Source organism: Emys orbicularis, chromosome 22 (genome assembly GCF_028017835.1).
Source record: "Emys orbicularis isolate rEmyOrb1 chromosome 22, rEmyOrb1.hap1, whole genome shotgun sequence".
Lineage (NCBI taxonomy): Eukaryota > Metazoa > Chordata > Testudines > Emydidae > Emys > Emys orbicularis.
In genome coordinates this window covers 903,949-926,930 of record NC_088704.1, presented here as the reverse complement: position 1 = coordinate 926,930, position 22,982 = coordinate 903,949, and the positions used below count along the sequence as shown (strand labels likewise).

At 45.2% G+C, this 22,982-nt stretch overlaps 1 protein-coding gene across 3 annotated transcripts in view; it reads left to right on the top strand.

The window, feature by feature from the left end:
• Positions 1 to 22,982, top strand: part of EIF4G3 (eukaryotic translation initiation factor 4 gamma 3) — a 437,959-nt gene that overhangs the window by 278,980 nt on the left and 135,997 nt on the right. For all 3 annotated transcript variants that reach the window (XM_065421392.1, XM_065421390.1, XM_065421391.1), the window contains one exon: positions 21,419 to 22,231. In XM_065421392.1, the coding sequence (XP_065277464.1) occupies positions 21,419 to 22,231 (813 nt within the window). The remainder of the gene's footprint in view (positions 1 to 21,418; positions 22,232 to 22,982) is intronic.

The window sequence follows — 22,982 nt, the reverse complement described above, 5'->3', positions numbered from 1 at the left end:
AAATGATTAAATTTAATTCTTCTTATATCTAAAAAAATATGAATGGAGTTTATAAAATTTGTATTTAAAATAGAAATTATCCTTGGACTTGAGACACTGCATGCAAGTTTCTTCCCACAATTAAATTTTACATCCAGTTAGAAACCCTTAAAAACTTGGGTTTACAATGTAAGTGCTGTGCTCTGCAGTGTTATGTGTATTGGTAATATATAGCCCGGGCATTCCAGTTCTCCACATTCATTCATAGCGTTTATGCTTCTGCCTACAGCAGTGGGTACTTGAAAATTGAGAAGCACTATCTTTTTCTTTGTGCACTTCCCAAAAGCTTTGTGCCTAAGTAGATTTTAAAAAGTGCATGCTAGAAGAAGAAAAGCTAACCACAAAAGATTTAGAATTGTAACCAGGGAGCCAAAAGAAGCTGGCTTTTAATTTTTCAGAGATACCATACATCCAGGTACTAGCATGACCACTGGTTGACAGAAGGAGAAGTAAAATGTCCCTGAAAATGTTGCTATTGGCAGGCACAATTTAGATGTTTGTTTTTTCCTCAGTTTAAGTATATTCTGTAAATGTAAATGTAGAGTATTACAATTCTATGTGTAAAAATTCCACATCCTTCCTTTATTAAAAAGTTGTGGATAAATTTAATATGCATGAAACTGACACTTGTTTGCATTGGCCAATCATAGCACAAGCACTCCTTACTGCACCTTATTCCTGACCCCCAACATGGCTCCTGCTCCAGATCTGGACTCACTTCCCATCTCTGCAAAAGCACCATAATCCTGATCATCATGCTTGCGAGCTCAGTCTTAGACTTTCTGTGAAAGTACTGATTGGCGATCCCTCAGATTTTGAGGATGATTGTCTTCCATGAAATGATAGCCAGTTATTGCTGGTGGATCTTCACGTAACTCTTAAGACCAGTCTGGGATCCACAGATCTTGCCATAATTGGGGCAGACTTTTTCTGGTGAAAAGGGTGGATCTGGATTGTTGAGTTGTGCTGCAGTGCGTTCTTTCCTTCTTTCCCGTTTCTCCATTGGGTCTCAAAATGCTGGAATCCTTGCCACAAGGTCCTCCATTTTAATCGGTTGATGGCTTGGGTTTCCCATGATTTTGTGGATGTTGCACTTCTTCATGTTGGCTTTGAGGGTGTCTTTGAAGTGCCTTTTTTGCCCTCCCCATATCTGTTGGCCTTGGCTCAGTTGTGAGAACATGACCTGCTTCAGGAGTCGATTATCTGGCATTCAAAGAATGTCACCAGCCCAATTGAGTTGGTAATGGATAATCATAGCTTCAATGCAGGAGTTTTTGGCGTGGGACAAAATGGTGATGTTAGTGCGTTGATCATCCCACTTGATTTGGAAGATCTTGTGGAGGCCCCATAGATGGTATCATTCAAGAGCCTTGAGATGTCTATTTTATGTGACCCAGGTTTTGGCACTGTACAGGAGAGCAGGAATAATGACGGTCTGCTACATGAGAAGCTTGGTTTGGTTCTTGAAGTCACGATCTCCAAAGACACATTTTCTCAAGTGTCTGAAAGCTGCACTGGCATATTGGAGGCGGTGTTGAATCTCCCTTTTCAATGTCGGCTTTCTGCGACAGATGGCTACCAAGGTAATGGAAGTGCTTGACATTATCCAGATCTCATTCTTGATCTTGATTGAGGGAGCAGGATTGTGGTGGTTCGGAGTCCATTGGTGGAGCTCTTTAGTTTTCTTGGTGTTGAGTGTTAGACCTAGTTGATTGTAGGCCTCAGAGAAGATGTCAACTGTTTTTTGAAGAACTTCTTCCGAGTGAGTGCACAGGGCACAGTCATTCAATGAGAGATTTACTGATAGTCTTTGTCTTGAATGGGAGGCAATTGAGGTTGAAGGGCTTGCCATCCATTCTGTATTGAATATCAAGTGCAGAGGTGAGCTTGTAACAATGCGAAGGAGGGTAACAGCAAGGAAGATGAAGAAGAGTGTTGGAGCAATGACACAGCCTTACTTTACTCCTGTCTTTAGTACAAAGGGGTCCGTTTTTGATCCATTGCTGATATCTATCATGGACATGTTGTAATAGAGGAGTTGGAGAATGGCAAATTTTGGCAGGCATCCAAAGATGAGGAGAATTCTCCACACAGCCTCACAATTGATGGAATCAAATGCTTTCATGAGATCAATGAAGGCTATGTAGGGAGGTTGATGATGCTCTCGGCACTTTTCCTGAAGTTGGCGAGCAGTGAAGAACATGTCCTTGGTACCTTGAGATGGTCTGAATCTGCATTGTGATTCTGGGAGGATTTCCTTGGCAAGAGGGAGCAGCCAGTTGAGAATGCTCACGAGGATCTTTCTGGAGGTGGACAACAGGGCAATTCCTTGATAGTTTCCACAATCTGATTTTTCTGCTTTTTTGAAGATGGTCATGGTCATGATAATGGAATCCCTGAGGTCAGCTAGGTTTTCTTCTAAATGCCAGATCTTGAGGATTAGGGCGTGAAGCTGGCAAGCCAGTTCTTCTCCTCCTTTTTTGAAGATTTCAGCAGGGATACTGTCAAGTCCAGATGCCTTATTGTTCTTCATCTGTTTGGCTTTTCATCTGTTTGGCTTTCTTTACCTCCACAAGTGGTGGTGGTGGTGTTCTGAGGTCATCCTTAATGGGATGTTGAGGGATTGAGTCAAAGATTCTTTCATCAATATTGGAGTCACTATTCAGAAGGTCTTGAAAGTTTTCCTTCCATTGTCCATTTTCCAATTTGTTGTAAAGTAGTATACCAAAGTGTGTGGTAGTTTTGTGATATGGACAAATGGTGAATGTGATAGTCAAACTCATTTCCACTTGTGAGTCATCCAGAATTTGAAAACAACGTTCTTGTCATGAAACTACAGTACACTAGCCATTATTGAGAACTGTTCCTCCTCACATTTTTTAATGTATGTATTTCATTTTTAAAATCAACAATTTAAAGAATTGATGCAGTAACTAGGAAGTGATTAAAACTAATTAATGATGTCTCAGGCCTTATCTAAACAGGAATGTTTTACCAATTAGACCAATCTAGTTATACCAGTATAACCCTCTGTTTGGACAGTTTTATCGGGTCCAATGTAAGAGTGGCTTTTCCAGTTGAATTTAGGAAGGAGATTTAAGCAACATGAACTAAACTGGGGGGAAAAAAGCACTCCCGTTGGAATACGAGTCTCCACATGAGGGGCTATGCTGGTATAACTATCGGTTTAAATTCAAATCTAAGCTTATACTGCCATAACTTTCCTGTGTAGATAAACCCTCAGGTTATATACAAAAAAGAAAGACCAACATTAGAACAGATTAGAACATAATTATATTGTAAATATAATTATAAGAGATTATGTACAAAAAAGAAAATCCAGTACTTTGAGATATACTGATGAAAAGTGCTATATAAGAGCAGTTAGGTATGTATTTATTTATTTTATTTATCTCTTCCTGAAAAAGTACTAAAGAGATAATTTATTAAAGTACAACAGAGCAATAGGTAAAGAGAGAGAGAAAATATCCATTAAAAATCAAAGGCTAAAGCATCATGAAATAAAATTGAGTTGAAATGATGACACTGGATGAAAAAAGTGATAGTACAATGTTATGGTTACATATCTAAACTAGTTCTTAGTAAATTTAAGGGCTGGTCTACAAACAAACCTGTACCAAAGTAACTAAATAGGCTTTAATTCACAACTCTTGTTATTTGAGAAGTGTCCTATTTACGTCATTGTTATACCAAAATAAGTGTGACCACACACAGACTTGCATTGAAATAACAAAACGTCTGTAGTTGTTCCATTGCAAGTTTGTGAAGGCCAGACTTAAGTCACTTCCATTGTGCATACTGTATAGACCCGAGCCTCTGGTACTTTGCACCTTCTGTATTCATTTACATCAGTTCACAGTTGTTGTAAACCTATACCATTCTGATTTAGTACGGTTGTATGCCTTAAAGCAATGGAGAATTGGACCATATATTTAATAGCCTAATTGGGAATCAGAAATACTATATGTGTGTGACAGGGCGCACTTACCTCTCATGAGTGCCTCCTGTCATTTGGGTGTGAACCTGCACTCTTTCTCTGCTCGCGGTACTCCCTGTCTTTTGCCCTCGTCAGGTGGGTCTTCAGTGGCTCAGCCTTCCGGCTAAGTCACACAAAGTCTAAAATGAATGAAGCCCTTCTGGGGTAACAAAGGTCCAAAAAGTACTGTCACTGTGCCCTTGTTGGTATCTACAGCCCTGCCTCTGGATTCAGTTCTCAGCCCTTTCTGGGATAGCTTCATGTCTGTCCCTGCCCCCCACGGCTTTCTCCTTTGCGACTCTTTGGCTTTAACAGTTCTCTGGTGCCCTTTTAAGTCCTGCCCTTCACTTGGGCCCCTAAACAAGCCTTATCCCTTCCTCAGGGCTTAGGCCACTTAGGCGGGTGTAGTAGGACCATGAGGCCTCCAGGAGGGGGTCTTAAAGGGCCCAGCACACCCCGTCACAATGTGTAATGAAGGTGAGTTGATGTCTCTTCTGTGGATCTTATTTATTATATTCCCTGACATTTTTTGTGTTTAAAAATCTAACTTTAACATTGGGGTTGGGAGTGATTTGCATTTAATTTTCTTGGTTTTTTTCCCTTTATTTAAAAAAAAGTAGAGAAATAAACTATCTCTGTGTGCTAACATTAAAATAATCTCAATCAGACTTTAAAGCTCACATTTCATTGGGGGTAAATAAACCTTTGTATGACTGAACTAATTTTTTGGAAGACTGCATTGTTACGGCACAAGCAAATCACAACTTGCATTGTTTGCCCTAGGAATTCATATTAGTCCATATACACCAGGTCTGGCCACTGATACCTGAAAGTGGGACAAACTCCCTAGTGTAAACAGGAGTTACATCCCAACATAACCTTAAGAAAGCCAGTGCCCAATGAACTCAGTAATTTCGTGGCTGCGGACTTAGATAACTGTTGCCTTACAGTTGAGCTCCAGAATCCAAGCTTTTATTATTTTTTATAAGTAAGTTTCTAGGTTTCCTGATTGTGAAGAAAACCTTCTAACATGAACTGAGGGAAAGAGGGGTGGCTTGTCCACACTATGGAGGCTCCAGCGGCATAAGTATGGTGCTGTGGCTATACCACTGTAACCCTGTATTTTAGACGCTACACCGACAGAAGGGGTTTTTCTGTTGCTGTAGCAACTCCACCTCCCCAAGCAACGGTAGCTAGGTTGATGGAAGAAGTACTCCTGGGGGAATTCTGTGCCCCTGCACGCGCACATAATTCATGTGCCGCGCATATTTTTATTTTTTTCCGCAGAAAATAACTTGTCAGAAAGTTGCTGCCGTTCCACCTTTTGCCCACCAGAGGGCGCTGTGGCGCTAGAACAGAGCATCTGTTCCCAGCCAGCCCCAGCTACCATAGGGAAGAGAAAGAGCCTGCAGTGCCTTCTTCACAGCACCTGTCGGGCCAGTTCAGGAGACAGACAGCGTGGGGCTGCTGGGGGGTCACAGACAGGGCTTCATACAGGCAAATGCAGGAGGACACACTGGGGCAGGGGCTGAATGGGAGTGGAGACGAGGGCCACATAGGGGAAGGGGGTTGGCTGAGTGGGGGCACAGGGACACATGAGGATGAGGGGAGGGGGATAGCTGAGGGGATGCAGGGACACAGGGGGAGGGGGTGCAGGTCTACATGGCAGAAGGGAGATGACTGAGTGGGGGCACAGAGACACATGGGGGGGATGCAGGGACACATGGGGATGAGGGGAGAGGGCTGGCTGAGGGGGTGGAGGGACACATGGGGACATAGGGTGCAAAAACAGATGGGGGTGCAGGGACACATGGGGACGAGGGCAGATGTGCCTGACTGAATGGGAGAGCCTAGGGGTCAGCCAGTGTCTGCATGGGGGAAGCTCCCTAACAATCCCACCCTGCCCCGCCAAAAAACCTGTTCTATACTTTTCCCACCTATACCCATCAACCCTCCAAGTTCACACCCAGGCTCCTTCTCAGCAATTACTTCCCTCTCCCTCAGCTTCTCTGATACCCCTGACTCCCGCAAGCCTTTGTATTGCTTCTCCAGGGTGCGGGAAATACAGTTCTGTATTGTAGTTTAAATTAATTATTACTCAGAGTTCTGTATTAATATGCCTAGTAAGGAATCTATTTGTTGCAAAAAAAATTCCTGAATCTTTTTTGTTGTCTATATTGTTACAGACATACTTGCTGACAAGTATTTTGAAATAAATTACCAAAATAATTGAAACTGGTGTGATTATATTGTGTTATTTTGACAAATAAAATGTGCAGAATTTTAAAATGTGCTTAGAATTTATTATTTTTGGTGCAGAATTCCCCTAGGAATAAAGAATGCTTCTGTTGACCTAACCATGTCTACACCAGGGACTGGGTCGGCATAGCTGTATCGCTCAGGTGATCCCCTGAGTGACTGAGTATCTGTCAGTCTACTTTTTAAGTGTAGACTAGGCCAGAGTGTAAACGAATGCAGTGATGTCTGCCTGAGTAGGAGGCAGCCTGAAACAATAACTCTGAAAGGTGTGAATTTCTCCATTCATCTCAATATCATCATTATTAACAATGTCACTGGTGAACATGTTTACATCCAGCTACTGTGCTTATCCCACAAACTATCTCCCACAGCTCCTCAGGAGCCACAAGGTCTAAAGTGCCCGCTATCCAATTGCACAAATCTTCTTCCCTTTGACAACATTGGTCATACAATTATGAAGTTCAGTACAAAATTCTGCAGCATATGGAAACATTAGCATCAGTGTAAAATAAATTAAATGTTATATTAAATTAAATAACAGAAGGGATAATGTAGTGCTTGAATTATTTATTTTTATTTTAATTCTGAAAGAACCTCAATTTTTTAACTTTCTCAGAAGGTGCTGTGGAATCTTCAGTCTGATGCAGTGGAATGCTGCAGAATACAGGCGGGATATTGCTGCAGAATTTAGGTCAAGTTTGTCACAGAGTACACAGAGCTGTGGCCATGACTCTGTTGCAAAAGCTATAATTGGGAATGGAATCCGAACTGCCAAATTTCAGCCAAGGTTTGGAGAGATTCTGCGGGTTCAGAGCGGGTTTGGAGTGGGTTTTTGTAAACCTCCACTTAAGATTTTTCAAAATCTTCTCCGTGTTCATTTTTTAAATATATAGTTGGTTTTAGGGAAATGGATTGATATTGGAGAAAAAAAGCAGAAAACAGTCCCCATATATTGTATCATGACTATCACTATGTGCAAAATCAGCATCAGCGCTGCACTGGAAATGTTCATATTAGACCAAATGATGGGAAAACGTCAATGCTGTCTGTAGACTAGGTTCAGATAAACATTCTGAAGTACAGATGAATATCTGAACCCACTGAGATCTCATTCATCCAGCCCACCCTGTAGATATCATCACCACAACCACTCTTGTCCCCAACAACCCTGCTCTCTCCTATTGTTGTTTTCTTGGTGGGATATCTGGTGACTTATTCCCCCTTTCTAATGTCTTAATGGAGGAGCAAGCAGGCCTCTGCTCTGCTGAAGTCTTCAAAGTACGTTAATCTCCTCTGTCCCTCTGTTTTCCTCTACCTGAAGTTCAGATTTTCCCCCATTGCCTCCACTCCATCCCCAGAGTTTCCCCTCCTTTCCCTCCAGTTTTCCCAATCTCTGTATAGGAAAATGTATCAGTAAGAGTACTACTTCTTTGAGAGATGTCCCTGTGGGTGCTCCACTTCAGGTCAAGGTGCATCCCAGTGCCTTCGATCGGAAATTTCTACAGCAGTACCCCTACAGGCTGCGCACACACTGTGCCTGCCTCTTAAGCTGTCAGTGTTTGAATAGCGCGTGCACAGCCCGGGCTCTTCAGGTCCTTCTCTACCATCCCTGGCTAGAGACGGAGTTCAGCAGTGCTCTTTGAGATTAGTAGTTAGTTTGTTTCTTGGTTTAGTTAGATAGTTTTTAGTCATTAGAGTTACTATTTAGATAAGTTACATTAACTGTTACATTTATTTCTTAAAAAACAAAACAAAAAAACAAAAAAACCCTCCGCGGTTATGGTCATGTCTGGTTCCCCAGGCTTCAAGAGATGTGCCTCCTGTAATGATGCCATCCCCATCTCGGACGGGCATTCACAGTGCGTACGCTGTTTGGGGGAGTCTCATGTACCCCAAAAATTCATCCACTGTATGAAATTGAAAGCGCGGACCTGCAAGGACAGGGAGCTCAAACTTAAAATGCTGCTCCTGGAAAACTCTCTCAGACCTGCATCTGACCCTGGCCAGCAACCTCTGTGACACCCTCCAGGGGCATAGCAAAAGCAAAAAAACGGCCAACTTCCTCCCCCCTCAGGAGCCGTTCCTCTGGGAAAAAGTTAAAACTGGCTCTCCTGTCTTTGGTAACTTCTGCTCCACAGCTCAGCACCTTTCATGCGGCAGGCACCTCAGGCACCGACCATGAGTCGGCTGCCCCACTACACAGTGCCGAGGCTCAGGGCTTTCAGTTGCCCGCCTCTTTCAGCTCTCCCTTGGCCACCTCTGTCAGTATGGTGCCGAGAGCTGCTACAGTGCCAGGAATACAAGCGGCGGCTGCGGCCCCGTCCTCTGATCATCTGGCACCGCTTTTGCAGCCGCCGCTCTCAGCACCGAGCCTCCTGAGGTCTCCAGCCTCCCTTGCAGTGCCTACTTCAGGGGCACCTACTCTGCGGAGCCAGCTTGCACCCCCGGGACACCCTTTGGTGCATCAGCAGATGCCCCAGCAGACTCTGCCTCCACCAGCTCCTGACCAACTCCTGGTCAGTCAGCTCCACCGCAGTTTTTACAGCCAGAGGAATTAAGGGTGTCCCATGCTCCTGAGTCTCCTCTTCTCACCACCAGTCTATCACCGAGACCTTTAGCACCCTACCTTCAGTACTCCCCTACCACTTCAAGTCCCTCCAATGAAGTGTGGGAGGAGGAGGAGGAAGAGGAATACGATGACCAGGTAGATGTTTTCCTCTCAATACTCTCCCCAGATTCAGTTACCTACAACTGGGAGACGCATTACAGCACGATCTCCATATCCTCAAGGCTATCCACACTGATATGGCAATCCCTGGATGGGACCACCTATGCCTTCCCCCCCCCCCCCCGGGGCAATGGCCACACTGAGGTCCATGGACCTACACCACACCACACTCAGGTGTTCCACGGGCCCGGAGGAAAGCTGTCAGACCCTCCCCACTGCCGGCTTACACGGAAACCCAGATAAGACCTGAAGTGGCCGCCACCCCTACAGAGGACACTGCCCCACACACCTCCTCTACAGCGATAACACCACAAGATGCCATGGTACCCCCACCACCTCCCACTACTTTCAAGAGTTGTTTCAGAGAGTAGCAGAAGAGCTCAAGATTACCCTGAAGGAGGTTCATGAAACACACCACGAGCTTACCGACATCCTGCAAGCTATGACCTCCTCCAAAATAGCCCTAGCAATTAATGGGGCCATTATGGAACCTGCTAAAACTATTTGGCAGACTCCAGCCACAATAATACCCACTAGCAAGAGACTGGACCTCAAATATTTTGTCCCATCTAAGGGTTCTGAGTTTCTATTTATGCACCACTCATCTAATTCGCTAGTGGTCGACGCAGCCAATCAGAAAAACAAATACCAACACTTCTGATCCACTCCACTGGACAAAGATAACAAGAGACTGGACTCCTTCAGCCGCAAAGTGTATTCTTCCTCCACTTTGCAATTTAGAGTAGCGAACTATGCGAAGCTCTTAGCAAAATATGACCACAATAATTATGCTAAGGTAATGTAATTTATTGATGATGTGTCAAGGATAAACGACAACAGTTTAAAGCAGTGGTGTCCGAGGGCCAATTGATCTCCTGCACAGCTCTTCAAGCTGCCCACGATGCTGCGGACACAGCGGCCAGATCCACAGCCACACCCATCGTCATAGTTTGCTTCTTCCTCCTTTCTGAAGGAGATACAGAATACGGTCGAAGATCTCCCCTTCGATGGAGACAAGCTCTTCGCCTCTATGACTAAGGCCATACACCTCTTCACCTCTACGACATAGGCCCAGGAACCAACGACGTCGGCCTCTGCAAACGATGACCCACCCTCCTAACTCAAATAAACAAATTTGAAGTCTTGGTCGAGAGTATAGAAAACCTCGCATCTTCTCCAGCACCATCTCCAACCAACCATTTCTTTGGACTCCATTTGCGTCTGTTCCTGGCCAACTGGAAAACCATCGCTACGGACAGATGGGTCCTGGAAATTATCAGATCGGGTTATGCCATGCCCTTCCTCTCTTACCTCCCTCCCACCCCATCCCTCTTCAGGGACCCCTCTCACGAACAATTGCTCTGTCAGGAGGTACAACACCTTATACATCTTGGAGCAATAGAGGAGGTACCCCCTCAACACAGAGGGAAAGGGTTTTACTCCCACTACTTCTTGACGGAAAAGAAAAACAGCAGTTGGTGCCCTATCCTCGATCTTCGACGTTTGAACAAGTTCGTCAAGAAACAGAAATTCCAGATGGTTACTCTCCCAATGATAATTCCAATGCTGGAGCAAGGAGATTGGTTTTCAACCCTCGACCTCCAAGATGCATATTTTCATGTCTCTATCCACCCTGCCAATCGACGTTTCCTCAGGTTTGCTGTGGGAGCGCAACACTGCCAATACAGAGTCCTCCCATTTGGCCTCTCCACTGCACCACGTGTCTTCTCCAAGGTGCTAGCAGTTGTAATAGCACATCGCAGGAAAAAAGGAATCCTCATATTTCCTTACCTGGATGATTGTCTCCTCAAGTCTCCCACTCAGTTAGAAGCGAACCACACAACTCTTGCAACCCTTCACTGCTTCCGCACTTTGGGCCTGCAAATAAACAAAAACAAATCTACCTTACAACCTACCCAACAAATCGACTTCATCGGCGCCCACCTCGATTCCACCACCGGTCTTGCATCTCTCCCCCAGGACAGATTCCACACAATGGGCAACCTTATTACCCAGATAAGTGCCAGCCCACAGACTACAGTCCGAGACTCCCTACAGCTCTTAGGACATATGGCCGCTTGCACATTTGTGGTTGCAAATGCTCGCCTGTACATGCGATGCCTTCAGGGTTGGCTAGCCATGGTATACAAACCAAACAAGCACAGGCTAAACAAGTTACTAACCATGCCCCAGAAAGTCAAGGACTCACTTCTGTAGTGGACCTCTCCCATCAACCTCTGCATCGGGATTCCCTTCCGACAAGATCCCCCTTCAATTACCATCACCACAGATGCATCCCTCACAGTATGGGGAGAAACACATCGGCCACCTCACCACTCAGGGTCTCTGGGCTGCTTCGGAAACCAAGCTTCACATAAATTTGCTAGAGCTCAGGGCCATACGCAATGCCTGCCTTGATCTCCTTACCATCATCCAAAACCACCGAATTCGAATCATGACCGACAACATCGCGTGCATGTTTTATGTCAACAGACAGGGGGAAGCCTGGTCACACTCCCTCTGCACAGAGGCAGTAAAACTTTGGAACTGGTGCCTTCAACACAACATCCATATCTCCGCCTCATACCTGCCAGGTTCTCAGAATACCACCACAGACGAGCTCAGCCGATCGTTCCCCTTACAGCACGAGTGGGAACTCAACGACACCATTCTTTCCAACATTTTCCTGACCTGGGGTTATCCCCAACTAGATCTATTTGCCACAGCAACAAACAAAAAATGCCCGACATTCTGCTCCAGAGCAGGCCTGGGGAAACACTCACAGGGAGACGCCTTTATGCTCCCATGGACCGAAACTCTCATGTGGTACCCCTTCCTTCTGCGCATGTCGGTCAAGCCACCCATTCCCCTTCCCCCACTCAGCAACCTCCTATCACAACGCTGGGGACAACTATATCACCCCGACATACGACCTCTCCAGCTGAGGGCCTGGCTGATCAATGGTTCTCTCATGCGGAGTTAACATGTTTGGACCAAGTGCGCACTGTCTTGCTACACAGCAGAATACACAACATGCACACTACCTACCTGCATAAATGGAAACGGTTCACATCTTGGTGCGCTGACAAACACACCTCTCCAGTTTCTGCTTCACTCCCACTGATACTGGATTACCTGTTACACCTTAAAACATCAGGCCTGTCTACGGCTCACTCAAGGTCCACCTCGTGGCAATCACCGCCTTTCACCATAAGATTGACAACATTACGGTCTTTGCCCATCCAATCACCAAAAGGTTCCTGAAGGGTATCCAGACATTATACCCAGACATGAAACCTCCTGCTTCACCTTGGGATTTACACCTAATCCTCAAAGCCCTGATGGATAAACCCTTTGAACCAATGGCTACCTGCTCCCTTCTCCACCTATCGATGAAGACCGCCTTCCTCATAGCAATCACGTCTGCCAGATGGGTAGGAGAAATGGGGGCGCTTATGGTGGACCCTCCGTATACCACGTTCTTCGGCGATAAGGTCACACACTGCACGCATCCAAAGTTCTTACCTAAGATACACTCTTCCTTTTACCTCTATGAACCTATACACCTCCCAACATTTTCCCCAAAACCGCATGCTAACGCCTTTGAAACAACAATGCACACTCTTGATGTTCGCAGAGCATTATCCTTTTACCTGGATAGAACAAAACTGTCTAGAAAAAAACCCAGACTTTTTGTCTCTACTACTCAGTGCTCACAGGGAAATGCTATCTCTACACAGAGACTTTCCAAATGGATTGCTGACTGCATACGCCTTTGTTACCAACTCAGGCAAATACAACCTCCTACATCAATTAGGACACACTCTACCAGAGCTGTCTCCACCTCCATGGCCTTTCTCCGTAATGTCCCACTGTCTGACATATGCAAGGCAGCTACCTGGGCATCGAACCTTACCTTCGCTAATCACTACGCTCTCATCCACACTTCAGCGTCCGACACCAGACTGGGTAGAGCTGTCTTGTCAACAGCCTTCTTGCCTTATCCAAAGTCCCAACCATCCTAAGGGATACTGCTTTTCAGTGGAGCAGGAGGTTACTGACGTTCTTCAAGCTGAGTGTCCCTGTGGGTGCTCCACTACCCGCCCTCCTCCCCTCTACTTCGGAATTCATAACACACTCCGTTGTAGAGAAGGAACTGAGAACCTAGGCTATGCATGCACTATTCAAACACTGACAGCTCAAGTGGCAGGCACAGCGCGTGCGCAGCCTGTAGGGGTACTGCTGTAGAAATCTCCGATCAAAGGCGCTGGGACGCACCTTGACCTGAAGTGGAGCACCCAGAGGGATGCTCATCTCAAAGAACGTCAATTACTGCACGGAGTGAGTGACCTCCTCTTCTTCTTTGAGTGATGGTACCTACTGTATTCCACTGAAGGTTATACACATGCACCATGCGTCTAGAGCTGAAGCTTTTGAAAGTAGTAGTGTCTGTTGGTCTGTGTATGTGACCTTGTTCCACGCCCTCAGTTCCTTCTCACTGCCGCATGGTCTGGCGAGTCAGAGCCTCTTCTGTTCTCTCATCTCTTGTGATGCACTTTTTACAATACAGGGAAAAAAGACGGTTTATTCTTGTATATAGTTAGTATTTTGTTGGTTTTTGTAGTCGTTTTAGTGTTGTTAGTAGTTTTTAGAATTTTAAGGACTTTGGGATGCTGTTTTGCCGGTTTCTCATTTCCCACTCCTCCCATCACCCACACTTGGGTACTGGATTATGCCAAAGACACCGTGATTCAAGATCTGTGCTTCCTGCCCTCACTCGTTCTCGGTGAGCGACGAGCACCAACGCTGCCTTTACTGCTTGGGGGAAGCCCAATCGCATCCAGGTACAGTGTCTGCCTCTCCTTCCCAGCCTGTACCCGGAAAGGCCAGGCTTTCTGCCTCAAGAATCACCTCATGGAAGTCGTCGTGATGCTGCAGTCAGATCCAGGCTGTGGAACCCCTCCTGTACATCAGCCTGAGGAGTCAAGGAGTGTGCCTCATACCGTGGAGCTCCAGTCTGCTTCCACTGATATCAGCGCTACGAGCCCCATGCTGGGGCTTCGCCATGAGGCAAGGAAGCATGTGCATAAGCATGGCAGTAAGTCTTCCTCAAGACCCAAGAAGGACGCTTCATCTTTTATGAGTTCCAGCCACGGGGAAGCGGCACATTCCAAGGGTCACAAGCACAAGAAGAAGTCGCATAGAACACTGGACCCGCTGGTTCTGGTTACTGAGCCGCATACCCCTTCTGAATTGGTACCACTGTAGTCATGGAAATCATCGGTTCTGAGGCAGTCTGCTGTTCCGGGCCGGACTCTGACTCTGGAAGGCATGCCGCTGACACTGGGAAGCTTCGAGTCTGCACCCAGACCTCATGAACTGTTTGCCCTGGATGAGGTGAGGGCTCCACGTTTCCTGGTGCATTCGCTTCCTAAGGGAGCCCGCTCCACTGCTTTGACTTTCCACCTTTTGGTCGTGTTTTAGAGTGCTCCCCTATGATGTGCTCGCTTCTGCTGGCTCCCCTGTTCCTACGTGTCAGAGGACTCAGACGGAACACAGGGTCCACCTCTCCCGTACTGTTGGCACGAATATCCAAAGGCTCCACCGGTAATATCCTCCCTTTCCTCAACACAGGAACCATTGCTACCTTGCCCACCACAGCAACCGCCTGGTTGGTCATACTGGGGGTCTTGGCCCCCATATCTGCCTTTGGAATCTTCCTGATCCGCCTGAGAGGAGTCCCTCATCTCGCCACTCCAACCTTCATCATGTAGACAATTGGAACCGGGGTTGGAGGATGCACTGGTTAGCCTGACTTCAGTGGTACCACCAGATCTGGAGTGGTTCCCCTTGTTGTCTCCAGATGAGGCAGTGTCATTGACTCCTTCCTCCCCACCAGACAACTACCGCTAGTTCCAGGAACTGTTTTGGAGTGTGGTGATGCCCTCCACCTTCCACTGGTGGAGGTGCAGGACAGCCAACATCAGTTACTTGATATTCTGCATGCATCAGTACCTGCCAGAGTGATGCTACAGATCAACGATGCTATTCTCCAGCCGGCCTGCACTGTCTGGCATACTCCAGCCACTTGCACACCCACCCTGAAGGGGGTGGAAAAAAGATACTATGTACCTGCGAAGGGGTCTGAGTTTGTTTTCTCACCGCCCCACCCAATTTCCTAGTTATTCAGGCTGGTAATGAAGAGGCCAGGCAGCAGCATCTGTGTTCCACTCCAACAGAGAAGGATGGTAAGAGATTGGACCTTCTAGGTCATAAGGTCTTTTCTTCTGCCAGCCTTCAGTTTCAGATATCTAATTACCTGGCATAACTAGCAAAATGTGACTTTCTGCATTATGGCCAATTAGCAAACTTTGTGAAGAAGCTTCTTCAGCAGGATTATGACCACTTCCAGGAAGGCAAACTGGTTGCCAGGATGATGCTCCAGGCCTCAGTAGATTCGGCAGACATATCTTTGTGCCCGGTTGCATTCTTCTGGTTTCCCCAGGGAGATACAGGACATAATTGAGGACCTCCCTTTCAATAAATCTCACCTTTCAACCAGAAGATTGATGATTCCCTGCACTCCTTCAAGGACTCTAGAGCCACTCTGCAATTGCTGGGTATTTCTACACCAGCATCCAAGCACAAATTCTACTGCCCACCTCCTGCACAACAGTACAGCGCTCCTCAATTCTTCCATCAGCAACCCTGTGAGCATCCTCATAAGCGTCAGAAGACCCAACGGTCCCGTTCGCCTGGTTCATCAGCACAGTCTTTGATACCACACACTCAATCTTCATATAAGCAATATTTTTGAGTGCATTTACATGCTGCAACCCACCTCCTTTGGGGGCCATCAAGCACTTTTTCTACCATTCTGGAGAGCAATAACAATAGACAAGTGGGTCCTGGATGTCATTCAACATGGCTATACAATCGAGTTCACGACACTACCTCATCCACGTCCCCCATCCCAATCCCACCTCTCGGACCACTCTCACGACAGTATCCTCGCCCTAGAGGTGGACTTCCTCCTGCAGAGGGGAGCAATATAGTCTGTTCCCATGGCCATTCAAGGCACAGGATTCTATTCCACCTATTTCCTGGTACCCAAGAAAAAAGGGAGGATGAGGACCAGTTCTAGATCTCTGTCATCTCAACCACTTCATATGCAAGCCAAATGACCATATGGTCATTCTCGCAGCCAGCCATCATATTTTTGCTAGAAAACGGCATGTGATTTACGGCTCTTGTTATGCAAGACGCTTCCTTGCACATAGATATCCACCTGACCCACAGACGGTTCTTGAAATTTTCAGTGAGCCCTTGTCACTTCCAGTACAGAGTTCTACCATTTGGTTTCACCACTGCTCCTTGGATTCTGTAGCCGTTCAGACTCACCCCTGCGGCGCCTCCTGCTGGTCTCTCAGGGAATTAGCTCGATTTCCAGCCCAGAGCGCCCTCTGCAGGCCGGTGATCCACTACCGCTTGGCCCCCGTGTCCCTCCCTGGACTCCGGTGCTTTGTTAGCTGGGGTGCTGCCCCCTGGCAGTAACCCCTTTTTCTCAGGGTCTCCCCTCCCCAGGAAACCTTCACCCACTATCCCCACCTCGCCTCAGTATAAGGCTACTGCCAGTCATGGTCTAGATCCCATGCCCTGGGACAGACTGCAGTATATGCCACTCATCACAGGCAAGGTTGGGTTGGACCTGCTGCCTCTCTCTATAGCTGGGCTGCCCTCTGCAACCCCCAGTACCTATTTGCACTTGTCCAGTTGCATATTAAGGGATGAGGAGAACCACAGTGAAACCTAAGAGTCCTTCCTACCAAAGAAGGGACTCAGTTTACCCCGGGGCAAAATATGAGTTTTAACCACTACGGGGAAGCTCAGACCCAAAAGTGGAGCCAATTGTTCCAGTCCAAATCATCAGTATGACTGCAGCTGGTTGACTTCCAATCCATAAAAATGCCTAGAGGTCAGGGTATTCCACATATCAAAGACTTAGATCTAATGACTTTTGACAGGTGAGTATAGGAAATATTGCAACACAGATGCTTCCTCAAGCTCAAGGCACCTCAAAATCCTTTTTTGTCCCCTCTTGAAGCTTGAGAGATGTCATAATACATCAAACCATTCTGCATACAATCTCACGTCTCCTAGAGCTGAGTCAGTTGAACCTGTCCCTCAAGCAAAAAGGTGCTCAGGGTTCTACTCCAGATTCTTTAAAGTACAAAAACAATGAGGAATTCGAACCATGTGAGATTTCAAAAGAGAGCAAACAAGTCAATGAAGGTGACGAAATTCAGTATGGAAATGCTTTCTTCTGATAATACTGGAATCACTTGAGGAGACCAATAGAGGTTGCTGGACTTTACAGAAGCTTTATCTGTGTTTTAGTTAGGCCCTGTGATTGGAAAATTCTCTGCTTTGCCAACAGAAATCATCACTGCTGATACAAAATGGTCTTTCTGCCTTCCATAGTTTTCATGAAGATATTGGTAGGTGATGCTAACCAGATTGGAGAGTTTAGGATTTGAACGACAGTCATCAGAACTGATACCAAGAGACCTTGCAGCAAGTAATTCTGGCAGTGCTCTTCAGGCACTGGGGTTTGTGACAAACTTGAAAGAAAATCTCCGGGACTCTCTTGATGCAAGGAGGGCTCTAGTCCTCTCAAGTTAGAGGATGTTTTTGACAAGGTTCAAGTACTTATCCATGGGATATCACAGAACCGAGTGACATAAATCTGTCTTATGCAGCTCCCTGATCTTCTATTCTCATGCATAGCGATTACTCCATGGGCAAGAGTGCCCATGAAAGAACTTCAGAGATTCCTCTTATGGGCTTGGAATGATTCCCAAGCAAGGTAATGAAAAGTAAAGATGCTGCCCAGTGTGATCAAGTCCCCCAGGTGACGGAAGCAGGAAATCCCTGTAATAGTAGAAGTAGAACTCAGAGATGATTTAGAGCACCAGTTTCGTAGAGGTAAGAGAATTCAGGTGGGCTGTTCAGCACTTCTCTGATCACCTGAGAAAAGTGCATGTCTTGGTTTAATCACAAAAACATGTACAAAAACCTAAAATATTGAGATTATGTCTAAACCTGGAAGCAATGCAGATCCTCTCCTGGATGGAGTGTCACTTAGCCTCCCTTAAGATGAGCCACATAAAAGGGATTTGCAACACAAATGCAAGCTGGCTACGCTGTCGGCAGGTAAACAACTCAGAGTAGTCCCTGAATCAAGGTGGACCTGTTCACATTCAGTCAAAATGTGAAAATAAGGCCTTTCTTCATCAGAAAAGCAGACCAGAAATCACTGGGAAAAGATGCTTTGACTCAAGGAGGGTTGAATCTGTTTCTATATGCTTTCTCTCCTTTTCTGTTACTAGGAAGAGTAATTCCAAAGATCAAGAAAGAGGAAGCTATGGCCATTCTCATTATCCCAGACAAAATCTCCTCTCTTATCTCAGGGCCCCCTTCTATTATTTGAACCTGACAGCGTGGCTTATGAATGGCATTTCCTAAACAAGATGGGATACTCATCTAAAGGAATAAATTATTCTCCTAGCCTGCCATAGGCTTTTTTGCCTACATGAAGGTAATGCTGAGCCCTGGAACCTCATGGACAAGTCTGAACTGCATCTTGTATATTTTAGGAAAAGAAGTCTAGCTTGAGTGTCTCCGATTGGAGGAGAGATCAGTCCCAGAAAGGAAATTGTTGGGTAACAAATTTTCCATTATCCTTGGTCATATCTAATTCTATATTTATTCTGAGGGAACATAATGCAATTTTAGAATTGTAGCAGTGCAAAGCACAGTGAAGTCACTCTCGATAGGAGCGCTGAAACATATTACTTCTGGCTATTCCAGCATTTGGAGATCCCATTTATTTCTTCATGATTCATAATGAATAAATTTAGTATTTCAAAATATCCACTTTTTAATAGTTTTGTAAAAATTATTTCTCCGGGTGGTAGAATGGTTTTGGTCTTGTTCCATGTGTGAATGAATAGAGGTGCTAGACTAGTCCCTGAGTGTAGTTCCCAAACTGTTATACGCTGTCATGTAGTTGCCCAAAAGCAGCTCTTTACACCATTCCAAGTCCATCCCAAGATTTTGGATAGACAACAAATAGATCATGTTCAGAAGAGATCCAATCCATCCTTAATAAAAATAGGGAATCCTCTACAAGGAAGCATTATACTGCCAAATGGAAGCGGTTCTCCCTCTGCTATCAGCAATGTCACTTACCTCCAGAGGAACCCAGGACCCTCTGGACTATCTATCCATAAAGGCATCGAGTCTTTCCATTAGTTCACTGTGCATACATTTAGCAGCTACTAATGCCTTCTATCCCCTGGTGGAGAACTGCTCTGTTTTCACCTATCCTACAACTCTGAGGATCTTAAAAGGTATCATCAGAACCTTTCCCCTGGTATTAAAACCTATATCTGCCTAGGACCTGAACCTGACACTGTCAGTGCTTATGAACCTGCCATTCAAGCCTTTGGCCACTTCTTCTGTTTTACACCTTTCTATGAAAATGGCCTTCCTACCAGCAATCACTTCTGCCAGGAGAATGGGTGAGCTCAGGGCCCTCATGGCGGACTCTCCCTACTTAATCTTTCACAGGGATAAAGTGTCCTTGAGATTTCATCCCAAGTTCATCCCTAAGGTTCACTCTGATTTTCACTTGAATCGAACTGTCCACTTCCTCTTTTTCCACCCAGAATTTCACATCAACAAGGATACAGAAGATTCTATTCACTGGGTGTCCACAGAGCTTTAGCCTGCTACTTGCAAAGGACAGAGCCCTTTGGGAAGTCTGAGACTCTTTGTTTCCATTACTGAGCAAATGAAGGGAAAGCCCGTCTCTTTGTAAAGACCCTTTAAATAGATTTTGTGCTACATCCTCCTTTGCTATGAGCTCATAGAGTCCTTTCCCCACAGTTGTCAGGGCTGCTCAATTTCTGCAAGGAATTCCCCTCTTAGAAATCTGTAGAGTAGCGACATGGGACTAGACTTTATGACCTTGTTCAAGCCTTATGTCCTTGTTCAAGCTTCATCCGTGGATTCCTCCTTTGGTTCAACGATCTTTCTATCTGTGGTGTAACATACTTCCTCACACCGTCCTCCTCAATGAGTACTGCTTGGGAGTCACCCACAGTAAACACCCTTAGGGACAAGCACTCAAAAACAAAAGGAAAGGTTATTTACCTTATAGTAACTGGAGTTTGAGCTGTGTGGTCCCTGTGGGTATTCATGACCTTCCCTCCGTCCCCTCTGCATGAATCCTCACTTTATTCACTGTAGTGTAGGAACTGGAGAGGTGGTCGGTGCCCTTTATGCCCTTGGTTCAGAGCACAGGGAGGTGTAGGGCACAGATGTGGACCAACTGCTACTGAAAAATCTTTTGGTCTCAGGCACATAGAGTGCATGTGCAACCACAGTGAATACCCATAAGGACCACACATCTCAAATAATGCATTACGATAAGGTAATTCATCTTACTTTTTCCAACCCAGACTGATGTCTTTCACCAGCATACCTCAAAATGAAATAGAACCTCTCTTCAGTGGAAGCCATACTTAAATCCCCTTCATTTTCAGTTTTACTTGGGATAAATTTTAATTTTCACTGCTAGAATTTAAAACAAAAGTGTAAGGGTAGAGTGTAATAAGTCTTTTCTGATATCCTGAAGGTCTGAGGAATTTAGAAACTTAAGATAGTTTGTTTTATTACTTGTCAAATTATCTCACTTCTTAATAATAGCATGGTGTTTTGCATCCTTAAAGCAATAAACAAATTACTAATCATCACAACACTCTACTCAAGTAGGCAAATAGTAGTATTCCTATTTTACAAATAGAGAACGCTAGAGCTGTGACTTGCTGAAGGCCACAGAGTGATTCATTTTTAGAATGAATTTCAGAATGTTATAGTTCCTGGGTCTCAGTGTTACACTCTGTCCACTAACCCGTTCTGTCCTCTTCCATTTAACTTACATTTATTTTTGTTTTGTGGTCATTGTCATTTTTATGAAGAAGAGTCCTGTTTTAAGCAACAAAACCTCTGTAGGTTTCCAAAATTAACAAACATGTCTTCCGTAGTTAAGGTTTCTAAGTATGTTTTGCTGAAGAGAAGGGTGATTTCTTGAAAAGACTTTTGTTCTTAAAACTTCAACTGTCCATTAAATATTAAAGTTCTCTGAGAGTCTTGGTTCTCACTTTAGATTTAAAGGTTAGCTGCTGCTTCTGCAGTTCTTCCAAGGAGCTCCTGGAATAATGGACAGAACACAGGGTGGGGCAATTAAAAGGACCCTAAGCATGGCTAGTTAAAACTAAATTGGTAAACTAATCTGTCCTTGTAATGTTGTTGTTTTTTTCCTTCCATAGAAGAGAAGCCAAAACCAGATCCAGTATTAAAATCTCCTTCCCCAGTCCTCATACCAGAGCCTAGTGGGGAGAAAAAAGATCAAGCTGGCCAGACATCTGAGGCTGCCTCAGTGGAATCACCACCAGAACTTCCTCTTGCTGCATCGCCAGTCCCTCTTGTTCCTATTGCAGTTGTTACTGCTGCTGTTGCTGTTTCTAGTAAATCTGCATTCACAGCTGACTCAGAGGAGAGATGTGAACTAACTTCCCCGAAAGAGGAAACAATGCCTATATCCAATGCCACACCCTGCACAGAAGAATCAGACCTTTCACCAACAGAAGAGGCTGATGCTGACACGTGCAAGGAGCCTAGTACTGTAGCAACTAGTGATATTCCAGTGACTGCTAGTACTAATCTAATTAATGAAATTAATGGAGTTAATGAAAAAGTAACTGCTACAAACGGCATAGCAGAAATAGTTCAACAGGAAGTTGCACCATTGACTGTTGAATTGGAGATTTTGGAAGGCTTTCCTGCAGAAGTGGAAAGTGTACCATCTTCCATTGCTCTTTCCACCTCTCCCTCTCCTCCTCTAACTCCTCCTATTCCTGTTTCTGCTGCTGTTACCACTACAACACCTCCTTCCTCTCCTCCTCCTCCTCCAATTTCCCTCCCTGCTGTTCAGGGAGATTTACATGGAGAGAAGAGCAGAAGAACTACCCTTAATGAAGTTGTAAAAGATACTCAAAACAAAGAAGAGGTGGAAGCAGATGGGCAACCAGAGGAGAATGCAGCGTCTCAGAATTTAAACTCCAGGAAGAACCCTGTAGCAGGTAAGTTCTTGACATTATGGTCCAGCATGCATTAAACTTGAGGACAGAGGGAAAGGGGGGTTATTTGGGTACAATTTTTAATCAGTGTTGTTCCTTCACCTTCCCTCTGTCCCCAGTGTGGTTCCTTCACCTTCCCTCTGTCCCCACCCCTGCATCTAGCATGTACCAAATCACCACTGGTTTAATCAGAGAATGTTAATCATTATTAATAAGCACATCCAGGAAAACTAATGAGGTTATTAATGTTTGTTATACTATGTAACTCTGATCTTCATATACAAGATAGGTTATTAGATGTTCCATAAGAATGTGTTATTTATTAAATATATCCTAGGATTTGTTCACTTCATATCAGCTACTGGTTTATTTTGTTTCAATGGGGGCAGGGGACAGAACTGCATCCTATGTGTGTCCAGCCAGGAAACCTGAAAGACATCACTCTCCTTCTCTCTAACATCAGCTGGCTGGCTGAACAACCAGCTCCTTTTGATTTGTCATCCTGCACCAAAACCGGCTGTAATATTCATCAGTCCTTGAATTCTTGAGAGTGAACCTTCTGAGCAAGCTATTTCGTAGCCTTGCGTTTTGGACAACAATGTCAAAAAAATGATATTTCTGAAAGTGATAAGTGAGTTGAAAACTTATGTGCTTTAGATGGCTGAAATGCCAAGTGTAACACACTAGATCTACCCATCCTAACTTAATTAACAGTGCATCCATTTCCACTACAAAAGTAATGTTACAATCAGGG